Below are 19,901 nucleotides of genomic sequence, written 5' to 3'. Positions count from 1 at the left end.
ATATCATATAGGAATAATTGTTAGGAATCGTTGTTATTACCTTACACCAAATATTTATCATTATTGATTCTGTTTCCTAAGAATATCCATGCACAATATAGTGATAAGTATACCCATAACCACACAATGGTTATTACATTCGCCTATAGTTGGGTGACTAGCTGATGCTACTTTGCTGGGAACAGGAGTGCAACATCTCGGCAAGACAGACAGCAGCAGCATACCGGTCTATGGAAGCCTGTCTCAGTGGACATCTCCATTGGAATGACTAGAGCATGTATAGTTCTCTTGAATAATATAGCAACTAGGGCCCGCTCAAAGACATTGTTTAGAACACGTGGTCTCTATTCTGTTAAATTGCATGTATGTATGTATGTATGTATGTATGTATGTATGGGTTGAAATGAACGTTAAGTTTTCGCTGGAGAGGCAGGTGTTCCCCCATCATTACTCTCCAACAATGCCCCATCTGGTGCCGGGGAGCCGCCGCTGACAACTGGGGAACAAACACTCCGAGAGAAAGTGACAGGGGAAAATGAAACGGGACGCGGGGGGCGGATATTATCCTAGCCAAAACAACATGATGAAAGCGAACATACCTCGGCGTGGGACAAGTAGAAATCAAAAGACAGAAGGAACGGAACTGTGGTTGAGCGGGAGAAGTACAGAAGGGTAAATTCGTAGCCTACAATCATGGCAGGCTACCCACGACTACCGGGCAGAATAATTTATACAGATGGACCTATTATGGAGACTGAGACAGGCCACTTTTTATGTAGCAATTTTAGAGGAACGTTCAGGCTTGGGGCTACAGCATTTCAATCGAGTAATTTTCAAAGCTGAAAATGAGAATGTGCCCTGCTTCAAATATATTATAATTTTCAGGCTGAATTAATACATAAATTAACAAACACATGTTAATTACAGGCTCATGTTACGAGCTGTTCTGACATGCTATGCACTTTACCCATCCAAAGGTGTCGCCAAACACTTACTTGGAAACATATTCATTCACGCATAATAAAATATTCACTGAGGTATATTCAAAAGAAAATAAAATTTTCATAATGGGCCCGTTTGGTGCCACGCTCTGACTGGAAAACTCAATTTGGGGAGCAGTGCAACCACAGCATTACGGCAAACTGAGTCTCCGGTGCTTCTTATTCAGCCGTTAGCGCCCCCAAGCTCTGTCTAGAACAATTAGCGCTATTCCAAGCGGTAGTTTGCTGAAATATACCTGTTATTTAGGCTAGTGCTCTCATCTACACTCCACTGATGACTTCACTTTATATTTAGAACACAAACAAACACACGTTTTGTTTACTCCTAGGCTACTCCAATATCAAACTAGGTCTAATAAATTCCTTTCCTCGACAATAAGTTATATAGCCTCCATGTATATGGCCATGTAGCACATCATTTTAATCTTCAGCCTAGTATGTTTTGAATGTTACAATAACATACTGTGTGTATATATATATACATATAGGTCTCGCACTTACAGCCAGAAGTTCAAATGGACTGCCTTTTTGATTTTTATATATAATATATTTGTAAATGCATCTCATTGAATATCAAACAGTCTTATAATTATAAATGTTGGCTTAACTATGCATGTTTTGTAAATACCTTTTATTTGGTAGGCTATTAATGTTTGTTATCAATCAGGTTTATAGTAGCCTGCCTACCTACATTGATTGATAGTTTGTAGTACGTTTTCTGAACCCACCCGCATCTTGATATTACAATCCTCCACCTGCTCCTTGCTTCTTATTGGTCAGAGAACAGTTGTGAGTCCCGCCCTCCCCCTTCCTTTAAAATATATTTACATCTTTAAGTAACCAAGAAAAACTGCCCGAACCACAGTCGTGGGCGTATGTGTCTAGTTGTAAGCACTTTTTTTGTATGTAAAAAGACCCCCGCGAATGTTGTTAAACAGAACCAGACACACTCCAGGCTGTATTCGCGGGTGAACCTGCGGGTTCACGTCACTTTGATTTCTCCAAGGAAGAGGAATATCAAAAAGAGATCAGCGGGACTATCAAAGATGGCATTTACGGCCGTGTGGAACTACTCCGTTCCCTTGTCTGTCATCACTTTGCTATCTCTTGTGGGGACAGGTAAGAACATTTTCTATTTGGGAATGATATAAAGAATGGGCTATCTGCTCGTAAAGAAAGACATCATACTTTCTGTAGGGACTTGCCCTAACCTTTTGTTGACTATTCAAGTTAAAAGGAGTGCGTGACAACCCGAACGCTAAATATGCACCGCAGGCTTTTTCGTCCTGTAAATGGGATATTTTGTCAGTGGATAGGACTGCGCGCTGCCTGCCTGGGACAGTGGTGATTGTGTATGTGTGATTACGCGCCTCCTGCGGTCTTCTGTGAAAGCTTTCTAAGCCCGATGTGGTCAGTATCTCGTTGAACACACATCGTTTATGTTTAACCTACACATCGATATATTGATGCTACATGGTAGCATGGTTTATTTTCTGTTTGGACAGGTTGTATTATATGCAAACATGCATTGTTACGAGCCCATATTGAAAACCAAAAGTAAACATATATTGCCACCATCGTACCTTCTGGCCAGTGTTCTGATATGATATTGAATTGTACATTGCATCGCCATCATACTCCATAACCTATACGTCTTCCACTTCATCATTTGTATCGACAGAACATAGTTGGGATACACATACCGGGGTGTCGCTAGAAATACGACGGTGCACCTCATGCGCATAGGCTATGTAACCGCACAGTGTGAATATCGATTCAGCCACATGCCTGTTCATGACAAATACCGCAGCAGAGCAGAGAAGCCCACTACTACCACACATTCTCTGTCCAGTCAGTCATTGATGACAGCGTCCTCGGCCAGAGTTCTGGGTTCTGGGAACAGACAGGTGCAGTGTGCTAGCCCAGTATCCCTAGCCTCATGTGTTCCTCTGATAGATTACTACTGATTTCCTGACATTCTCCACATCATGTGTTCTGGAACTTTTGAGTTCTCAACACCTTATCAGCTGGTCTGATATCTATAAATGTTGTATTGCAGAATGATCAGGCACTCTTAGGCAGTGCTGGAGGCTCCTATTGTCCTCTCTCCCTTGTATGCCTGTGTGCCTAAGGATAGTCCCAACCTGTTCCCTTCTGTTCCCATAGGGACAGCCTATTTCATGCTCACCATCCCATGAGAAGTGCATGTGCTGCACACTGGAGATATGGATTAATGTCATCTCCAAGACAACTTGCTCTTTTTATACTGCATGGCTTTGGTTTCGCCATCTGTTTGTATCCGAGAGGAATTGCTTTAGCTCAGCCTGCATCAATGTTTATTAGAATGAGTTACAATTCTCATGATTCTAACACAGGAATTAGAAGTGGGTTGTGTGGATAGTGTTGTTTTATAGGTTCCCATATGGTACCCATGAGCTATTACTAAGTTATATTACACTGTAGTATAGGCTGATGTCTTTATATTCAGTAATATTGATTATGCTTCTAGCAAGGCAGTGAATGGGTTAAGATCTTGCTTCCATACTGTGTGTATTGTCACAGAGTGGTGCTGTGCCTGCCGATGATGTCTACTGTTGGAGAAACATGAGTCTTTCCTCCGTACCCCTATGTGTGTATTCCACAGCTGCTGCTCTATAGCCAAGAGAGGGAGAGAGAGAATGATGGTATATGCATGAGTGTGTTACTGTATGTTCCTGTATCCTTTACTGGAGTAAGAGAGAAAGGTGTTTGTGCTGCTTACTGTGCAGGGTTTTGTCAGAGCTGCAGGCTGCCTTGGCTGGGGCCTGGTTGGTGATCACTGTCATTAATCAAGCCAGTGACAGGGCTGGGGGGGTGGGGAGTCAGCCGAGGGGAGTAAGGAATCATGACGTAACGTGGTCGAGTTTATGGGGAGCTGGAATGGGTTAGGGAGATGGAGGAGAGTGATAGAAAGAGGGCGTTGGGGGGAAAGGAGGAGAGGCAGAGCTGCAGTGAGGAGATGGAGCTGGAGTGATTGCTGGTTTTCAACACCCCTTCATCATGCAAATCAGGATGGAAATCAGGAAAACTCATTTAGAGGGGAGGTGGAGGAGGGAGACGAGGGGAAGGGAGAAAAAGAGAGGCCCTCTGACAATGGCAAGAGTGATGTAAAGACAGGGAGGCAGCCAGAGATGGCTACCTAAGAGGAGGAGAAAGAGAGGGACAGAAAGCGATGGAGAGAAGTGGGGGGGAGAAAAAGAAGCAAAGCAGAGGCAAGGAGGACTTCACAGCGTGTGTCTGCTGGGCAAGCCTGAGGGGACACACACACACACACACACACACTGAGAGCTCTGTATCTGGGTTCTGGTGTGTGTGTCTGTGTGTGTGTGTGTGTGGGGGGGGGTGATCCACTACAGCTGCAGGCCAAACTGCCAGAGCAAATCAAATCACATTTTATTTCTCACAGTTACAGTGAAATGCTTACTTACAAACACTTAACCAACAATGCAGTTTTAAGAAAAATACCTACAAAAATAAGAAATAAAAGTAACAAATAATTAAGGAGCAGCAGTAAAAAGATCAATAGCTTAGCTATATGCAGGGGGTACCGGTACAGAGTCAATGTGCGGGGGGCTCTGATTAGTCCAGGTAATTGAGATAATATATACAGTTGAAGTCTGAAGTTTACATACACCTTATCCAAATATATTTAAACTCAGTACTTCACAATTCCTGACATTTAATCCCAGTAAATATCTCCTGTTTTAGGTCAGTTAGGATTACCACTTTATTTTAAGAATGTGAAATGTCAGAATAATAGTAGAGAAAATGATTTATTTCAGCTTTTATTTCTTTCACATTCCCAGAGGGTCAGAAGTTTACATACACTCAATTAGTATTTGGTAGCATTGCCTTTAAATTGTTTAACTTGGGTCGTTTCGGGTAGCCTTCCACAAGCTTCCCACAATACGTTGGGTGAATTTTGGTCCATTCATCCTGGCAGAGCTGGTGTAACTGAGTCAGGTTTGTAGACCTCCTAGCTCGCACACGCTTTTTCAGTTCTGCCCACAAATTTTCTTTAGGATTGTGCTCAGGGCTTTGTGATGGCCCCTCCAATACCTTGACTTTGTTGTCCTTAAATCATTTTGCCACAACTGTGGAAGTATGCTTGAGGTCATTGTCCATTTGGAAGACCCATTTGTGACCAAGCTTTAACTTCCCGACATCTTGAGATGTTGCTTCAGTATATCCCATATAATTCTCCTTATGAAACCATCTATTTTGTGAAGTGCACCAGTCCCTCCAGCATTAAAACACCCCCACAACATGATGCTGCCACCCCCTGTGCTTCACGGTTGGGATGGTGTTCTTCGGCTTGCAAGCCCCTCCCCCCTTTTTTCCTCCAAACATAACGATGGACATTATGGCCAAACAGTTCTATTTTTGTTTCATCAGACCAGAGGACATTTCTCCAAAAGTACGATCTTTGTCCCCATGTGCAGTTGCAAACCGTAGTCTGACTTTTTTTATTGCGGTTTTGGAGCAGTGGCTTCTTCCTTGCTGAGCGGCCTTTCAGCTTATGTCGATATAGGACTCATTTTACTGTGGATATAGATACTTTTGTACCTGTTTCCTCCAGCATCTTCACAAGGTCCTTTGCTGTTGTTCTGGGATTGATTTTCACTTTTTGCACCAAAGTACGTTCATCTCTAGGAGACAGAACATTTTTTAATTTTTAATTTTTTTTTTACCTGTATTTAACCAGGCAAGTCAGTTAAGAACACATTCTTATTTTCAATGACGGCCTGGGAACAGTGGGTTAACTGCCTGTTCAGGGGCAGAACGACAGATTTGTACCTTGTCAGCTCGGGGGTTTGAACTTGCAACCTTCCGGTTACTAGTCCAACGCTCTAACCGCTCTAACATGTCTCCTTCCTGAGTGGTATGACGGCTGCGTGGTCCTATGGTGTTTATACTTGCGTACTATTGTTTGTACAGAAGAATGTGGTACCTTCAGGCATTTGGAAATTGCTCCCAAGGACGAACCAGACTTGTGGAGGTCTACAATTGTTCTTCTGAGGTCTTGGCTGATTTCTTTTGATTTTCCCATGATGTCAAGCAAAGAGGCACTGAGTTTGAAGGTAAGCCTTGAAATACATCCACAGGTACACCTCCAATTGACTCAAATGATGTCAATTAGCCTATCAGAATCTTCTAAAGCCATGACATAATTTTCTGAAATTTTCCAAGCTGTTTAAAGGCACAGTTAACTTAGAGTATGTAAACTTCTGATCCACTGGAGTTGTGATACAGTGAATTATAAGTGAAATAATCTGTCTGTAAACAATTGTTGGAAAAATGACTTGTGTCATGCACAAAGTAGATGTCCTAACCGACTTGCCAAAACTATAGTTTGTTAACAAGAAATTTGTGGAGTGGTTGAAAAACTAGTTTTAATGACTCCAACCTAAGTGTATGTAAACTTCCGACTTCAAATGTACATGTAGGTAGAGTTATTCAAGTGACTTATGCATAGATAATAACAGAGAGTGGCAGCAGTGTAAAATAGGGGGGGGGGCAATGCAAATAGTCCAGGTAGCCATTTAATTTGATGTTCAGTAGTCTTATGGCTTGGGGTTAGAAGCTGTTAAGAAGCCATTTTGACCTAGACTTGGCACTCTGGTACCGCTTGCCGTGCGGTAGCAGAGAGAACAGTATATGACTAGGGTGGCTGGAGTCATTGACAAATTTTAGGACCTTCCTCTGACACCGCCTGGTATAGAGGTCCTGGATGGCAGGAAGCTTGGCCCCAGTGATGTACTGAGCCGTACGCACTACCTTCTTTAGTGCCTTGCAGTCGGAGGCCGAGCAGTTGCCATACTGCAGAGCTCCTAATACTGCGAATTCCACATCTGGTGCTACCAGCACCACTACCACCACACTGCACCCCAGCCAGTCTGTTGTTACTGCTGCTCCTATCACCTCTGGGCATTTAATCACCTCCATTTGTTTATGTGACTGCGTGCAATGAGAGCCATCCGTTTGAGACCCTTGTCATCATGCATCTGGGCCACGGATCTGCTAAAGACCCTGGCGGTTGACAAAACGGCATCAATTGGATGGACTTGGGGGGAGAAGATTTGAATACCAATTATCGTCGGTGTGCACACGTACACATTCACATGCGCCGAGTATAAATCAATGTCGGTGTGAGTCACCGTCTTATTCTGCCTTAAACACACTAACATATAGGGAAGCAGGCATGTACACACGCACGCACACACACACACACACACACACACACACACACACACACACACACACACACACACACACACACACACACACACACTGGGACTTCAGAGGACAGCCGACACAGTTTGATCAGGTTACTGTCTAATGCAAGAAGATGAGTGATTACGCAAGACGCTCTGTCATTTTTTAAATGCTTGTCAGGCATAGTTTGCATCATGTCAGAGTAGGATTCATTTGTGCTTTCTTCTAGATTACGCCGGAATCACTAGTTCAGCACTTTGTTCTTTAATATGTCGAAGAAGTCTTCAGCGTCGGCCAAGATTTGATCCTTTCATCCAAACCTTTGAGGATAATTCTACTCCAAATAAAAGAAAGTTGTTGACAATTGAATTAAAATAGTGGGGCATCCTCCCCTTCTCGCACGCGTGCCACAATAAAGATCTTGAGTGATGCCAATGTTGGAATTTCTTTTTAGTACATCCTTATTTCATGATTCCTCGCTAGTGGGACTACATGATGGGAAAATCAAACGTTGGCATACGGTGCTGGCGTGCCCGTCAAATCAACATGATTGGGGCGATACTCAGGTTTGTTTGTATTCAGCCTGGCACGGCAGTATGACAGCAGTTTGATCAGCTGATTTAGTTTAAAGGCTATCTGCTGTCAAAACAGAAGCTCTGTCTTCTGCACTACGGAACACTGAAGGGATCAACTCATAAACAAATTTGAGTGTCGCTTTTCACAAAGTCACAACGGTGAACGAGAGAGAGCGTGAGTTACGGAGCGTAACGTGGGCGAGTTTTATTCTTCCCTCCTTTGGTTTTATGATTCCATTACTCGTGGATTGAAGATTTCCTAGCTGACTGTTTAGTGCAGGTGATGCATTTCACTGCAATGATTCTCTCATTTCCAACTAGCCCACCGTCTCATCCATAACAATGGAACTATGGAAATATGGGCAATATCTCAAGTCTTAAGTATATTCCTCTTAGTCTTTTCTCTCTTCCTCTACACACTGATCTGAAAACACAGGATATGTGAAAGCAACATGGTAGAAGCCCATCAGGAATGTCTAGCTCATCAACGTCAGTGCAGACTGCAGAGGGAGGGAAGGAGAGGAAGAGAGGAAGCAACTTTGAGAGTATTGAGATGACTTGGCCTCTATCAGACTTGGCCGTCGGTCACATGCCATAGTTCACTTCCTGTTTACTACTTACAGTAGCTGATCTGTCCTCAGTGAGAAGTTGACATGATATGAATATATTGTGGACACTGGCATCGGAAATGCAGAAGGCAACTATGTTGATGATTTTAGTCAGATGTCTAATTTATTTGTTTATTTTTAAGTCCAATAAATAAAAAAAATCTGGAAAAAATATATATTGACTTGATTGTTTAAAGTGGAAGTTCATTTAGAATAATCGACCTCTCCTCAGAGAGTGCTAAACATGCTAATAATAACAGTGATTTACCTAAGCTGTCCTTATGACATGTCTATGTCTGAGTAATTGGCTTTCCACCAACTTCTCTGGGAAGATGTTATGGTGAAGAGGAGATGGCAAGGACATCTTTATTGTCTGGCTCTCTCAGCCTGTCAATCAATCTGCTGTTTAATCTCCCGCCGAGTGCCTGCTCTTCTCAGCTCCTTGGTCAGTAAACTGACAGCCTTTTCTCATGTCCCTCTCTATGTTCTGACCTTCTGTCTCTTGGGCCGGGGCTCTTTATGTTCCTTACCGCTGTCTGTGTGTCTGTTTTGCTGTTGAGACTGTGAAATCAGAGCATCGATTCCCACTTCACCATCGTTTGACACTGTGTAGTATCGGTGCTACTGCTGTGTGTTCTTTGTGCGCCACACTCTTATGTGAAGGACCTCGGAATTGAATTCAACAATAGCAAGAAACGGACAATGAGAGAACTAGGGAAAGAGAGCGAGAGAGAGGAAGAGAGAGAAACCGGGCTAAAGAGAAACAGGATATAGATCTTGAAGAAGGGGAAGTCACAGGGGTGAACATTCCTTCCTACTGAGGACACTGTTGCCATGACTCTGGGTAAACACCGCCCCCCCCTTCGCCCCCGCGCTTGTTTAACACCCTGTTCCACCCTGCTGACACCTGTCTCCGTGACTCCTGGATGGCCTGGCACTAACACGGCGGGATGGAAGGCCCCTGGTAACACTGTAACCACAGGGATTATACCCACTCAGACGGCGTTAGAGCCCTTGCCAGCCTTGATTGGATGATAGGAGCTGATTGAACTGAAAGGCCACCCATCTCAAATTGGAGTGTTGGAACTTGGGTGCTGCTTGAGCGCCGGACCTAATACATGCCTTCCATTGTTTGATGAGGATGAAGAGAGAGACAGACAGAAGCACTCCCACACAGACACGCACGCACTTCAAATCACCTGCGATGAGTGGCTAACCATCTTACATTGGAGTGTAAGGCACAACAGTGTAATGGGGAAAATACTGTCTCCCATCGTTAGCTCATGATGAGTAGAGTCTTGAGTACAGATTCTGAATGGGCTATATGAGGGGTTCCTCCAGGGTCAGGGGGATGAGAGACACTGAGATTAGCCCAGTAAGGCTACCTCAGCAGGGCATGACACGCAGACCAGTCCCCCTGGAGTCTGGCTCTGTTGGAGGTGTTTTTTTGCTGAGCAGGGGGGGTAATTGGAGAAAGAGGAGGGTGTATATTGCTGCTTGCTGGGCCTGGGAAAGAGGGAAGCTGGGAAAGGAGGGAAGGAGCGCTGAGCGTACGTCACAGACCAGTGGAGCGGACCGGCTGAGAGTCGGGGTGAGAGACGGAGAGAGGAGTCCAACAAACGACTGAATGATTGCAGGATTTGGAGTTGAAGATGGAAGGGTGGAGAACGACAAGGGAGATGAATCTGTCTGTGCAGAGCCTTTTTATTTTAACCTTTATTTTACTAGGTAAGTCAGTTAAGAACAAATTCTTATTTACAATGACAGCCTACCAAAAGGCAAAAAAGCCTCCTGTTGGGATTAAAAATAAATCAAATAAAAATATAGGACAAAACGCACATCACGACAAGAGAGACAACACACCACATAAAGAGAGACCTAAGATGACAACATAGCATGGCAGCAACACATGACAACACAGCATGGTAGCAACACATGACAACATAGCATGGCAGCAACATGGTAGCAGCACAAAACAGGGTATAAACATTATTGGGCACAGACAGCAGCACAAAGGGCAAGAAGGTAGAGACGCAAAGCAGCCACAACTGTCAGTAAGAGTGTCCATAATTGAGTCTTTGAATGAAGAGGTGGAGATAAAACTGTCCAGTTTGAGCGTTTGTTGCAGCTCGTTCCAGTTACTAGCTGCAGTGAACTGCAAAGAGGAGTGACCCAGGGATGTGTGTGCTTTGGGGACCTTTAACAGAATGTGACTGGCAGAACGGGTGTTGTATGTGGAGGATGAGGGCTGCAGTAGATATCTCAGATAGGGGGGAGTGAGGCCTAAGAGGGTTTTATAAATAAGCAACAACCAGTGGGTCTTGCGGCAGGTATACAGAGATGACCAGTTTACAGAAGAGTATAGAGTACAGTGATGTGTCTTATAACGAGCATTGGTGGCAAATCTGATGTCCAAATGGTAAAGAACATCTAGCCGCTAGAAAGCTGAAGGAAGAGAAGAAGAAAGAGGGGGAGAAGAAATTCAAGGGAGAGATTAAGAACAGAGGTGTGACCACAGGCAATGTACAGAGATCCAAGGCGGCAGAGTGGAAAGAGGAGTGGGAGAGAGACACACGATGGCCATGTAGAGAGGAGTGGGAGAGAGACACACGATGGCCATGTAGAGAGGAGTGGGAGAGAGACACACGATGGCCATGTAGAGAGGAGTGGGAGAGAGACACACGATGGCCATGTAGAGAGGAGAGACACACAATGGCCATGGAGAGAGACACACAATGGCCATGGAGAGGAGTGGGAGAGAGACACACGATGGCCAGGTAGAGAGGAGTGGTTGAGAGACACACGATGGCCATGTATAGAGGAGTGGGTGAGAGACACACGATGGCCATGTAGAGAGGAGTGGGAGAGAGACACACGATGGCCATGTAGAGAGGAGTGGGAGAGAGACACACGATGGCCATGTAGAGAGGAGTGGGAGAGAAACACACGATGGCCAGGTAGAGAGGAGTGGGAGAGAGACACACGATGGCCATGTAGAGAGGAGTGGGAGAGAGACACACGATGGCCATGTAGAGAGGAGTGGGAGAGAGACACACGATGGCCATGTAGAGAGGAGTGGGAGAGAGACACACGATGGCCATGTAGAGAGGAGTGGGAGAGAGACACACGATGGCCAGGTAGAGAGGAGTGGTTGAGAGACACACGATGGCCATGTAGAGAGGAGTGGGTGAGAGACACACGATGGCCATGTAGAGAGGAGTGGGAGAGAGACACACGATGGCCATGTAGAGAGGAGTGGGAGAGAGACACACGATGGCCATGTATAGAGGAGTGGGTGAGAGACACACGATGGCCAGGTAGAGAGGAGTGGGTGAGAGACACACGATGGCCATGTATAGAGGAGTGGGTGAGAGACACACGATGGCCATGTAGAGAGGAGTGGGTGAGAGACACACGATGGCCATGTAGAGAGGAGTTGGTGAGAGACACGATGGCCATGTAGAGAGGAGTGGGAGAGAGACACACGATGGCCATGTAGAGAGGAGTGGGAGAGAGACACACGATGGCCATGTAGAGAGGAGTGGGAGAGAGACACACGATGGCCAGGTAGAGAGAAGTGGGAGAGAGACACACGATGGCCATGTAGAGAGGAGTGGGAGAGAGACACACGATGGCCATGTAGAGAGGAGTGGGTGAGAGACACACAATGGCCATGTAGAGAGGAGTGGGTGAGAGACACACGATGGCCATGTAGAGAGGAGTGGGTGAGAGACACACGATGGCCATGTAGAGAGGAGTGGGAGAGAGACACACGATGGCCATGTAGAGAGGAGTGGGAGAGAGACACACGATGGCCATGTATAGAGGAGTGGGTGAGAGACACACGATGGCCAGGTAGAGAGGAGTGGGTGAGAGACACACGATGGCCATGTATAGAGGAGTGGGTGAGAGACACACGATGGCCATGTAGAGAGGAGTGGGTGAGAGACACACGATGGCCATGTAGAGAGGAGTTGGTGAGAGACACGATGGCCATGTAGAGAGGAGTGGGAGAGAGACACACGATGGCCATGTAGAGAGGAGTGGGAGAGAGACACACGATGGCCATGTAGAGAGGAGTGGGAGAGAGACACACGATGGCCATGTAGAGAGGAGTGGGAGAGAGACACACGATGGTCATGTAGAGAGGAGTGGGAGAGAGACACACGATGGCCATGTAGAGAGGAGTGGGAGAGAGACACACGATGGCCATGTAGAGAGGAGTGGGTGCTGTGTAGTTGAACACAACAGACTACGCAGAGAAGAGGTCATGATCGATAAGCTCATTCTATACACACACACACACAATGATATACACTGTCTGTCATTCTCTCAGGTCGCTATGCTCCCACTAACATAGTGTGTAGAACAGCACAGTAGTACTCAGCTTTCAGTATTAACCCCCTCACCCCCCTCTTCAAATGACTGAGATTTCCTCTTGAAATGACCTTCTCAGAAACCTCCCTGAACCCCCTCCGTAAAACACAGACACACACAGCCATTCAGCAGCTTGCCATTTACCAGGAGTTCTCATTTTTAATAATGGGACGTCTTGATGAACCCTGGAAATGTCCAGTCTTTCTCTCTCTCTTAAAGAGCGACTGCCTTTAAGATATTTGTTGCTTTTTAAAACGGCCTATGTGTCCCTGATATGAATCAGAAACAGTTATTCTAATGTCAAAAATGACTACAAAGTGTAAATAGGATAATTTTGGTCATAATGGTGTCAACAGAGCATTGGTGCGTCACAACATGTAAATGAAGGTTGGGTTTTGGTTTGACAATGTCTGTTTTCCCACTGACATGGGGTGAACAGCTGTGGTGATCTCTCTCTATCCAATAGCAGAGACAGTGAGACAGACCTGCCCAGCAGCTCTGACTTTGTTTACATAAGACAACCTGTCTCACATTTTTTTACTTGAGAAATACTGCACCAAATGCCTTAGTTAGATGTAAAATTTCACAATGAAAGCATCCTCTGAAAAAACATAAAAATGAAGATCTCTTGCGTTCTCTTAGATATATTCTGGGGATTTTTAGGGAAGTGAAATAGGCTTCTGTGTCTACAGTGTCTCATGGGGGACAAACATCATTAACCAAAAGCGGAATCGGACAGGAAACAACTCCAAGACTGAAATCTCATTTTTCTAATGAGCAACAGAAAAACACGTGCCAATCGGCGTGTTCAGTCATTCTTGGAGGGAAATCAGACTAACGTTTTTAGATCAACACAACAGGTTTGAAAAGGTCTGCGATGAGGTCACCATCTTAGAATGTCTCCCAATGCCCCCGTCTCAGTGCAGACTCATATCTAAGGTGAATCTGCCTGTTGGCTGCGGTTGGTTTCTGTCTTGAAGGAAGGAGTTTTTTAGGACTTGGATGAAACTGTCATGGCTGGCTGAAGGACTGGACCAAGGTGCAGCATGGTAAGTTCTCTCACGGCTGGCTGAAGGACTGGACCAAGGTGCAGCATGGTAAGTTCTGTCACGGCTGGCTGAAGGACTGGACCAAGGTGCAGCATGGTAAGTTCTGTCATGGCTGGCTGAAGGACTGGACCAAGGTGCAGCATGGTAAGTTCTGTCACGGCTGGCTGAAGGACTGGACCAAGGTGCAGCATGGTAAGTTCTGTCATGGCTGGCTGAAGGACTGGACCAAGGTGCAGCATGGTAAGTTCTGTCACGGCTGGCTGAAGGACTGGACCAAGGTGCAGCATGGTAAGTTCTGTCATGGCTGGCTGAAGGACTGGACCAAGGTGCAGCATGGTAAGTTCTGTCACGGCTGGCTGAAGGACTGGACCAAGGTGCAGCATGGTAAGTTCTGTCACGGCTGGCTGAAGGACTGGACCAAGGTGCAGCATGGTATGTTCTGTCACGGCTGACTGAAGGACTGGACCAAGGTGCAGCATGGTAAGTTCTGTCACGGCTTGCTGAAGGACTGGACCAAGGTGCAGCATGGTAAGTTCTCTCACGGCTGGCTGAAGGACTGGACCAAGGTGCAGCATGGTAAGTTCTGTCACGGCTGGCTGAAGGACTGGACCAAGGTGCAGCATGGTAAGTTCTCTCACAGCTGGCTGAAGGACCAAGGTGCAGCATGGTAAGTTCTCTCACGGCTGGCTGAAGGACTGGACCAAGGTGCAGCATGGTAAGTTCTCTCACGGCTGGCTGAAGGACTGGACCAAGGTGCAGCATGGTAAGCGTACATTTTCTATTTATTCAAAAATGACGACGACGAACAAGAACCAAACCGTGAAGCTTTGGGCCATGTGCCCTGAACAAAGACAAAGTTAACTTCCCACAAAACAGGTGGGGGAAAAGGGTACCTAAGTATGGTTCTCAATCAGAGACAACGATAGACAGCTGCCTCTGATTGAGAACCACACCCGGCCAAACACATAGAAATAGAAAATCATAGAACATAGACTACCCACCCAAATCACACCCTGACCAAACCAAAATAGAGACATAAAACGCTCTCTACGGTCAGGGCGTGACAGAAACATTGATTTTCCAGACTGATTATGTTCCTTATTCAGGCCAGCTAATTACGATAATGGCGATAATGAGTTGTTTGGCTCCTAATGTGTGTTTGAAGTGGGGGAGTTGCAGAAGAAAGTTTCTCAGTGGGCTTGTCATTATTAGCTGTTACCAACAGTGATGCTTTGTTTATCTGAGCCGTCCCATATGCTCTTTCAACAACAAGCATGTCTGTTGATTGCTAGATTCAGTGAAAAGGATAACTGCTGCCACCAGATCAAATACACAAGATTGAGCAATATGGTTCTGGAGGGAGTTCAGATAATTGTTGACTAGTGCTGAGCCGATTAATCGAAATGTCCGTTTTTTATTTATTTTTATTAACAGCTAATTGATAATAAAGTCATCAAATAAAACAAATGTAATATACACAACCACAGAAATATTTTAGTAAAGTAATGTGAATAAATTATGGTTAGTAAGTGATAATCATGGGACGTGTATTAATTGTTAGATCCTGTGTTATAGCAATCAACCCAAATAATCAAAACCGAAATCGAAAACCGTTATATTTTTTAAATAATTGAACCGAACCCAAACCGACCTCAAAAAGCACTAATCGCTCAGTACTATTGTTGACACACACCACTGGAATCTCTCTACAGTAACATCGCTCTTAATCGCAGGAATCACACCCAACTCTCTCTCTCTCAGCCTGAGACAACAGCTTTAGTGTCAGGAGTGAGCTTTGTTCCGCTTCATTAGTAAACCGTAAACCACCATTAATTAGGGGCAATTAATTACCAGGACATGAAAACAATCCTCGAAAAGTTCGCCACACTTAAAGACCCCCAAGCGTTCCAGAAGAAAGAGGGGAGAGGGGCCGGAGAGGGACAGACTCTAGTGAGGTGCTAAATGTTGCTGCGGGGAGATTTACCCAGATGATTTGCAGGGCTTTTTTACAGATTCATAAGATCATCAATTCATGCAGTCCTTTCGATGGGAACAAAGCGGTGCGGGCCACCTGCGCAGAGGGAAGAAAGGATCTCTGGCTCCGATGGGAACAAAGCGGTGCGGGCCACCTGCGCAGAGGGAAGAAAGGATCTCTGGCTCCGATGGGAACAAAGCGGTGCGGGCCACCTGCGCAGAGGGAAGAAAGGATCTCTGGCTCCGATGGGAACAAAGCGGTGTGGGCCACCTGCGCAGAGGGAAGAAAGGATCTCTGGCTCCGATGGGAACAAAGCGGTGTGGGCCACCTGCGCAGAGGGAAGAAAGGATCTCTGGCTCCGATGGGAACAAAGCGGTGTGGGCCACCTGCGCAGAGGGAAGAAAGGATCTCTGGCTCCGATGGGAACAAGCGGTGTGGGCCACCTGCGCAGAGGGAAGAAAGGATCTCTGGCTCCGATGGGAACAAACCTGCGCAGAGCGGTGTGGGCCACCTGCGCAGAGGAAGAAAGCATCTCTGGCTCCGATGGGAACAAGCGGTGTGGGCCACCTGCGCAGAGGAAGAAAGCATCTCTGGCTCCGATGGGAACAAAGCGGTGTGGGCCACCTGCGCAGAGGGAAGAAAGGATCTCTGGCTCCGATGGGAACAAAGCGGTGTGGGCCACCTGCGCAGAGGGAAGAAAGCATCTCTGGCTCCGATGGGAACAAAGCGGTGTGGGCCACCTGCGCAGAGGGAAGAAAGGATCTCTGGCTCCGATGGGAACAAAGCGGTGTGGGCCACCTGCGCAGAGGGAAGAAAGGATCTCTGGCTCCGATGGGAACAAAGCGGTGCGGGCCACCTGCGCAGAGGGAAGAAAGGATCTCTGGCTCCGATGGGAACAAAGCGGTGCGGGCCACCTGCGCAGAGGGAAGAAAGGATCTCTGGCTCCGATGGGAACAAAGCGGTGCGGGCCACCTGCGCAGAGGGAAGAAAGGATCTCTGGCTCCGATGGGAACAAAGCGGTGCGGGCCACCTGCGCAGAGGGAAGAAAGGATCTCTGGCTCCGATGGGAACAAAGCGGTGCGGGCCACCTGCGCAGAGGGAAGAAAGGATCTCTGGCTCCGATGGGAACAAAGCGGTGCGGGCCACCTGCGCAGAGGGAAGAAAGCATCTCTGGCTCCGATGGGAACAAAGCGGTGCGGGCCACCTGCGCAGAGGGAAGAAAGCATCTCTGGCTCCGATGGGAACAAAGCGGTGCGGGCCACCTGCGCAGAGGGAAGAAAGCATCTCTGGCTCCGATGGGAACAAAGCGGTGTGGGCCACCTGCGCAGAGGGAAGAAAGGATCTCTGGCTCCGATGAGAAACAAAGCGGTGTGGGCCACCTGCGCAGAGGGAAGAAAGGATCTCTGGCTCCGATGGGAACAAAGCGGTGTGGGCCACCTGCGCAGAGGGAAGAAAGCATCTCTGGCTCCGATGGGAACAAAGTGGTGTGGGCCACCTGCGCAGAGGGAAGAAAGGATCTCTGGCTCCGATGGAAACAAAGCGGTGCGGGCCACCTGCGCAGAGGGAAGAAAGCATCTCTGGCTCCGATGGGAACAAAGCGGTGCGGGCCACCTGCGCAGAGGGAAGAAAGGATCTCTGGCTCCGATGGGAACAAAGCGGTGTGGGCCACCTGCGCAGAGGGAAGAAAGCATCTCTGGCTCCGATGGGAACAAAGCGGTGCGGGCCACCTGCGCAGAGGGAAGAAAGGATCTCTGGATCCGATGGGAACAAAGCGGTGCGGGCCACCTGCGCAGAGGGAAGAAAGCATCTCTGGCTCCGATGGGAACAAAGCGGTGCGGGCCACCTGCGCAGAGGGAAGAAAGGATCTCTGGCTCCGATGGGAACAAAGCGGTGTGGGCCACCTGCGCAGAGGGAAGAAAGGATCTCTGGCTCTGATGGGAACAAAGCGGTGTGGGCCACCTGCGCAGAGGGAAGAAAGCATCTCTGGCTCCGATGGGAACAAAGCGGTGCGGGCCACCTGCGCAGAGGGAAGAAAGGATCTCTGGCTCCGATGGGAACAAAGCGGTGCGGGCCACCTGCGCAGAGGGAAGAAAGCATCTCTGGCTCCGATGGGAACAAAGAATCTCTGGCTCTGGCTCACAGTGGAACTCTCCTTTTTTAAAGGGAGAGATTGTTAGTCTCTGAGATGTGTGGCCGGAGCTAAGAAAACAGCCAAGTACCAGCGATCTTGAAGATGGGTTGGTGCTTGTTGAGTTTATAGCTCTGTCTCTAAGAGGTCGTTTTGTCAGGATGGTTAGAAGGTGATAAGTAGGTAGAGCTGGATTCACCTCATTTCAGTGAGTGTGGTGTGCTGTTCTCTGGGCTCTCTGTAGTTTACAGCGGTGCATGGAGCGATAGATGTACCGCTGCCTGGCTCTGTGGCTGGATACAGCCTCTCGGAGACAGTCCTCTGTGGCTGGATACAGCCTCTCGGAGACAGTCCTCTGTGGCTGGATACAGCCTCTCGGAGACAGTCCTCTGTGGCTGGATACAGCCTCTCGGAGACAGTCCTCTGTGGCTGGATACAGCCTCTCGGAGACAGTCCTCTGTGGCTGGATACAGCCTCTCGGAGACGGTCCTCTGTGGCTGGATACAGCCTCTCGGAGACAGTCCTCTGTGGCTGGATACAGCCTCTCGGAGACAGTCCTCTGTGGCTGGATACAGCCTCTCGGAGACAGTCCTCTGTGGCTGGATGCAGCCTCTCGGAGACAGTCCTCTGTGGCTGGATACAGCCTCTCGGAGACAGTCCTCTGTGGCTGGATGCAGTCTCTCGGAGACAGTCCTCTGTGGCTGGATGCAGCCTCTCGGAGACAGTCCTCTGTGGCTGGATGCAGCCTCTCGGAGACAGTCCTCTGTGGCTGGATGCAGCCTCTCAGAGACGGTCCAGATGCTGATATCTCCATGTTCATCTGAGAGGGTATAATGTTATCAGAGGCTGCAGATGGGCCTATCCCTGGCCTCTCTCTCTCTCTGTCTGGCAGAACAGGACAGGACAGTCACACGGACTAACAGCCAGGCAGCCATTGATATTGAGGTGATTTGACAGAGAGGACCCAGATATGGACGTTAGTCAGCACAGCCAGAACCACAGGCAGAACATTGGAACGGTTGCCTACTCTGCCTTGTTGGGGAAATGGAAAATGAAAATAAACAGGATTGTTGTGGCCAATGGATTTCGATGGAAAGAGTCCACGAAGGGACTGGTATTCTAGTTGGTATTCATGTCTGTTCCATGGATACGTCTTGTTATAGGCCTGTTATGTGTACTGGTCTCCTCTCTCCACAAAGCACTCAGTTTGAAACAATACAATGCCCCTGTATTTATTGTCAAATGGATAGTGTCTGCCCCAAAATGTCCTCCTGTGACCTTGATGTTGATCAGATCATGTAGAAGTCTCTCCACTAAGTCTGGCCTGCTTTTATATGCAATTCCATGGCTTGGGAAGATGGATTTGAGTGGTGTTGAGGGGAAAGTGATTTATGGGCTTATACAGAAAATTAAAAACAAACATAAAACATTGGTTATTTAAAAACCAGGTTGATCCCAAAAGATGGGTGATGGATAAATCATTTAGCAGTGTGGCAGGAGATGTGGAGGACACACACACACACACACACACACTCTCCCGGAGAGACCTTGGATTTTGCAGAGGAATTTACTTGAAAGCGTTTGGACAAAAAAATTCTCTGCACAGTTCAAATGTCAGGCCACATACTGGCCTTTTCTGAGGAGCTTCTAACGATGATGTATCAGACGGGAGGAACACACCTGGTGCAGCTCGTCATTGTACTTAAACCCATCTTCTTTCTCTCTGTTTTCCTTGTAGCTTGGCATACCTTTCTCTCAGTTTTCCTTGTAGCTTGGCATACCTTTCTCTCTGTTTTCCTTGTAGCTTGGCATACCTTTCTCTCAGTTTTCCTTGTAGTTTGGCATACCTTTCTCTCTGTTTTCCTTGTAGCTTGGCATACCTTTCTCTCTGTTTTCCTTGTAGCTTGGCATACCTTTCTCTCTGTTTTCCTTG

General features: G+C 47.2%; 1 protein-coding gene across 3 annotated transcripts in view; it reads left to right on the top strand.

The window, feature by feature from the left end:
* Positions 1-1,843: 1,843 nt before the first annotated feature.
* The window catches only part of LOC115120940 (cell adhesion molecule 4-like), a 222,131-nt gene continuing 204,073 nt past the window's right edge, over positions 1,844-19,901 (top strand). For all 3 annotated transcript variants that reach the window (XM_065008027.1, XM_065008021.1, XM_065008024.1), the window contains exon 1: positions 1,844-2,120. In XM_065008027.1, coding sequence (XP_064864099.1) covers positions 1,877-2,120 — 244 coding nt within the window. In that variant the 5' untranslated portion in view covers positions 1,844-1,876. The remainder of the gene's footprint in view (positions 2,121-19,901) is intronic.

Source organism: Oncorhynchus nerka, linkage group LG3 (genome assembly GCF_034236695.1).
Source record: "Oncorhynchus nerka isolate Pitt River linkage group LG3, Oner_Uvic_2.0, whole genome shotgun sequence".
NCBI lineage: Eukaryota > Metazoa > Chordata > Actinopteri > Salmoniformes > Salmonidae > Oncorhynchus > Oncorhynchus nerka.
The sequence above is the reverse complement of the archived record's forward strand: the minus strand, read 5'-3'. Positions and strand labels throughout refer to the sequence as shown.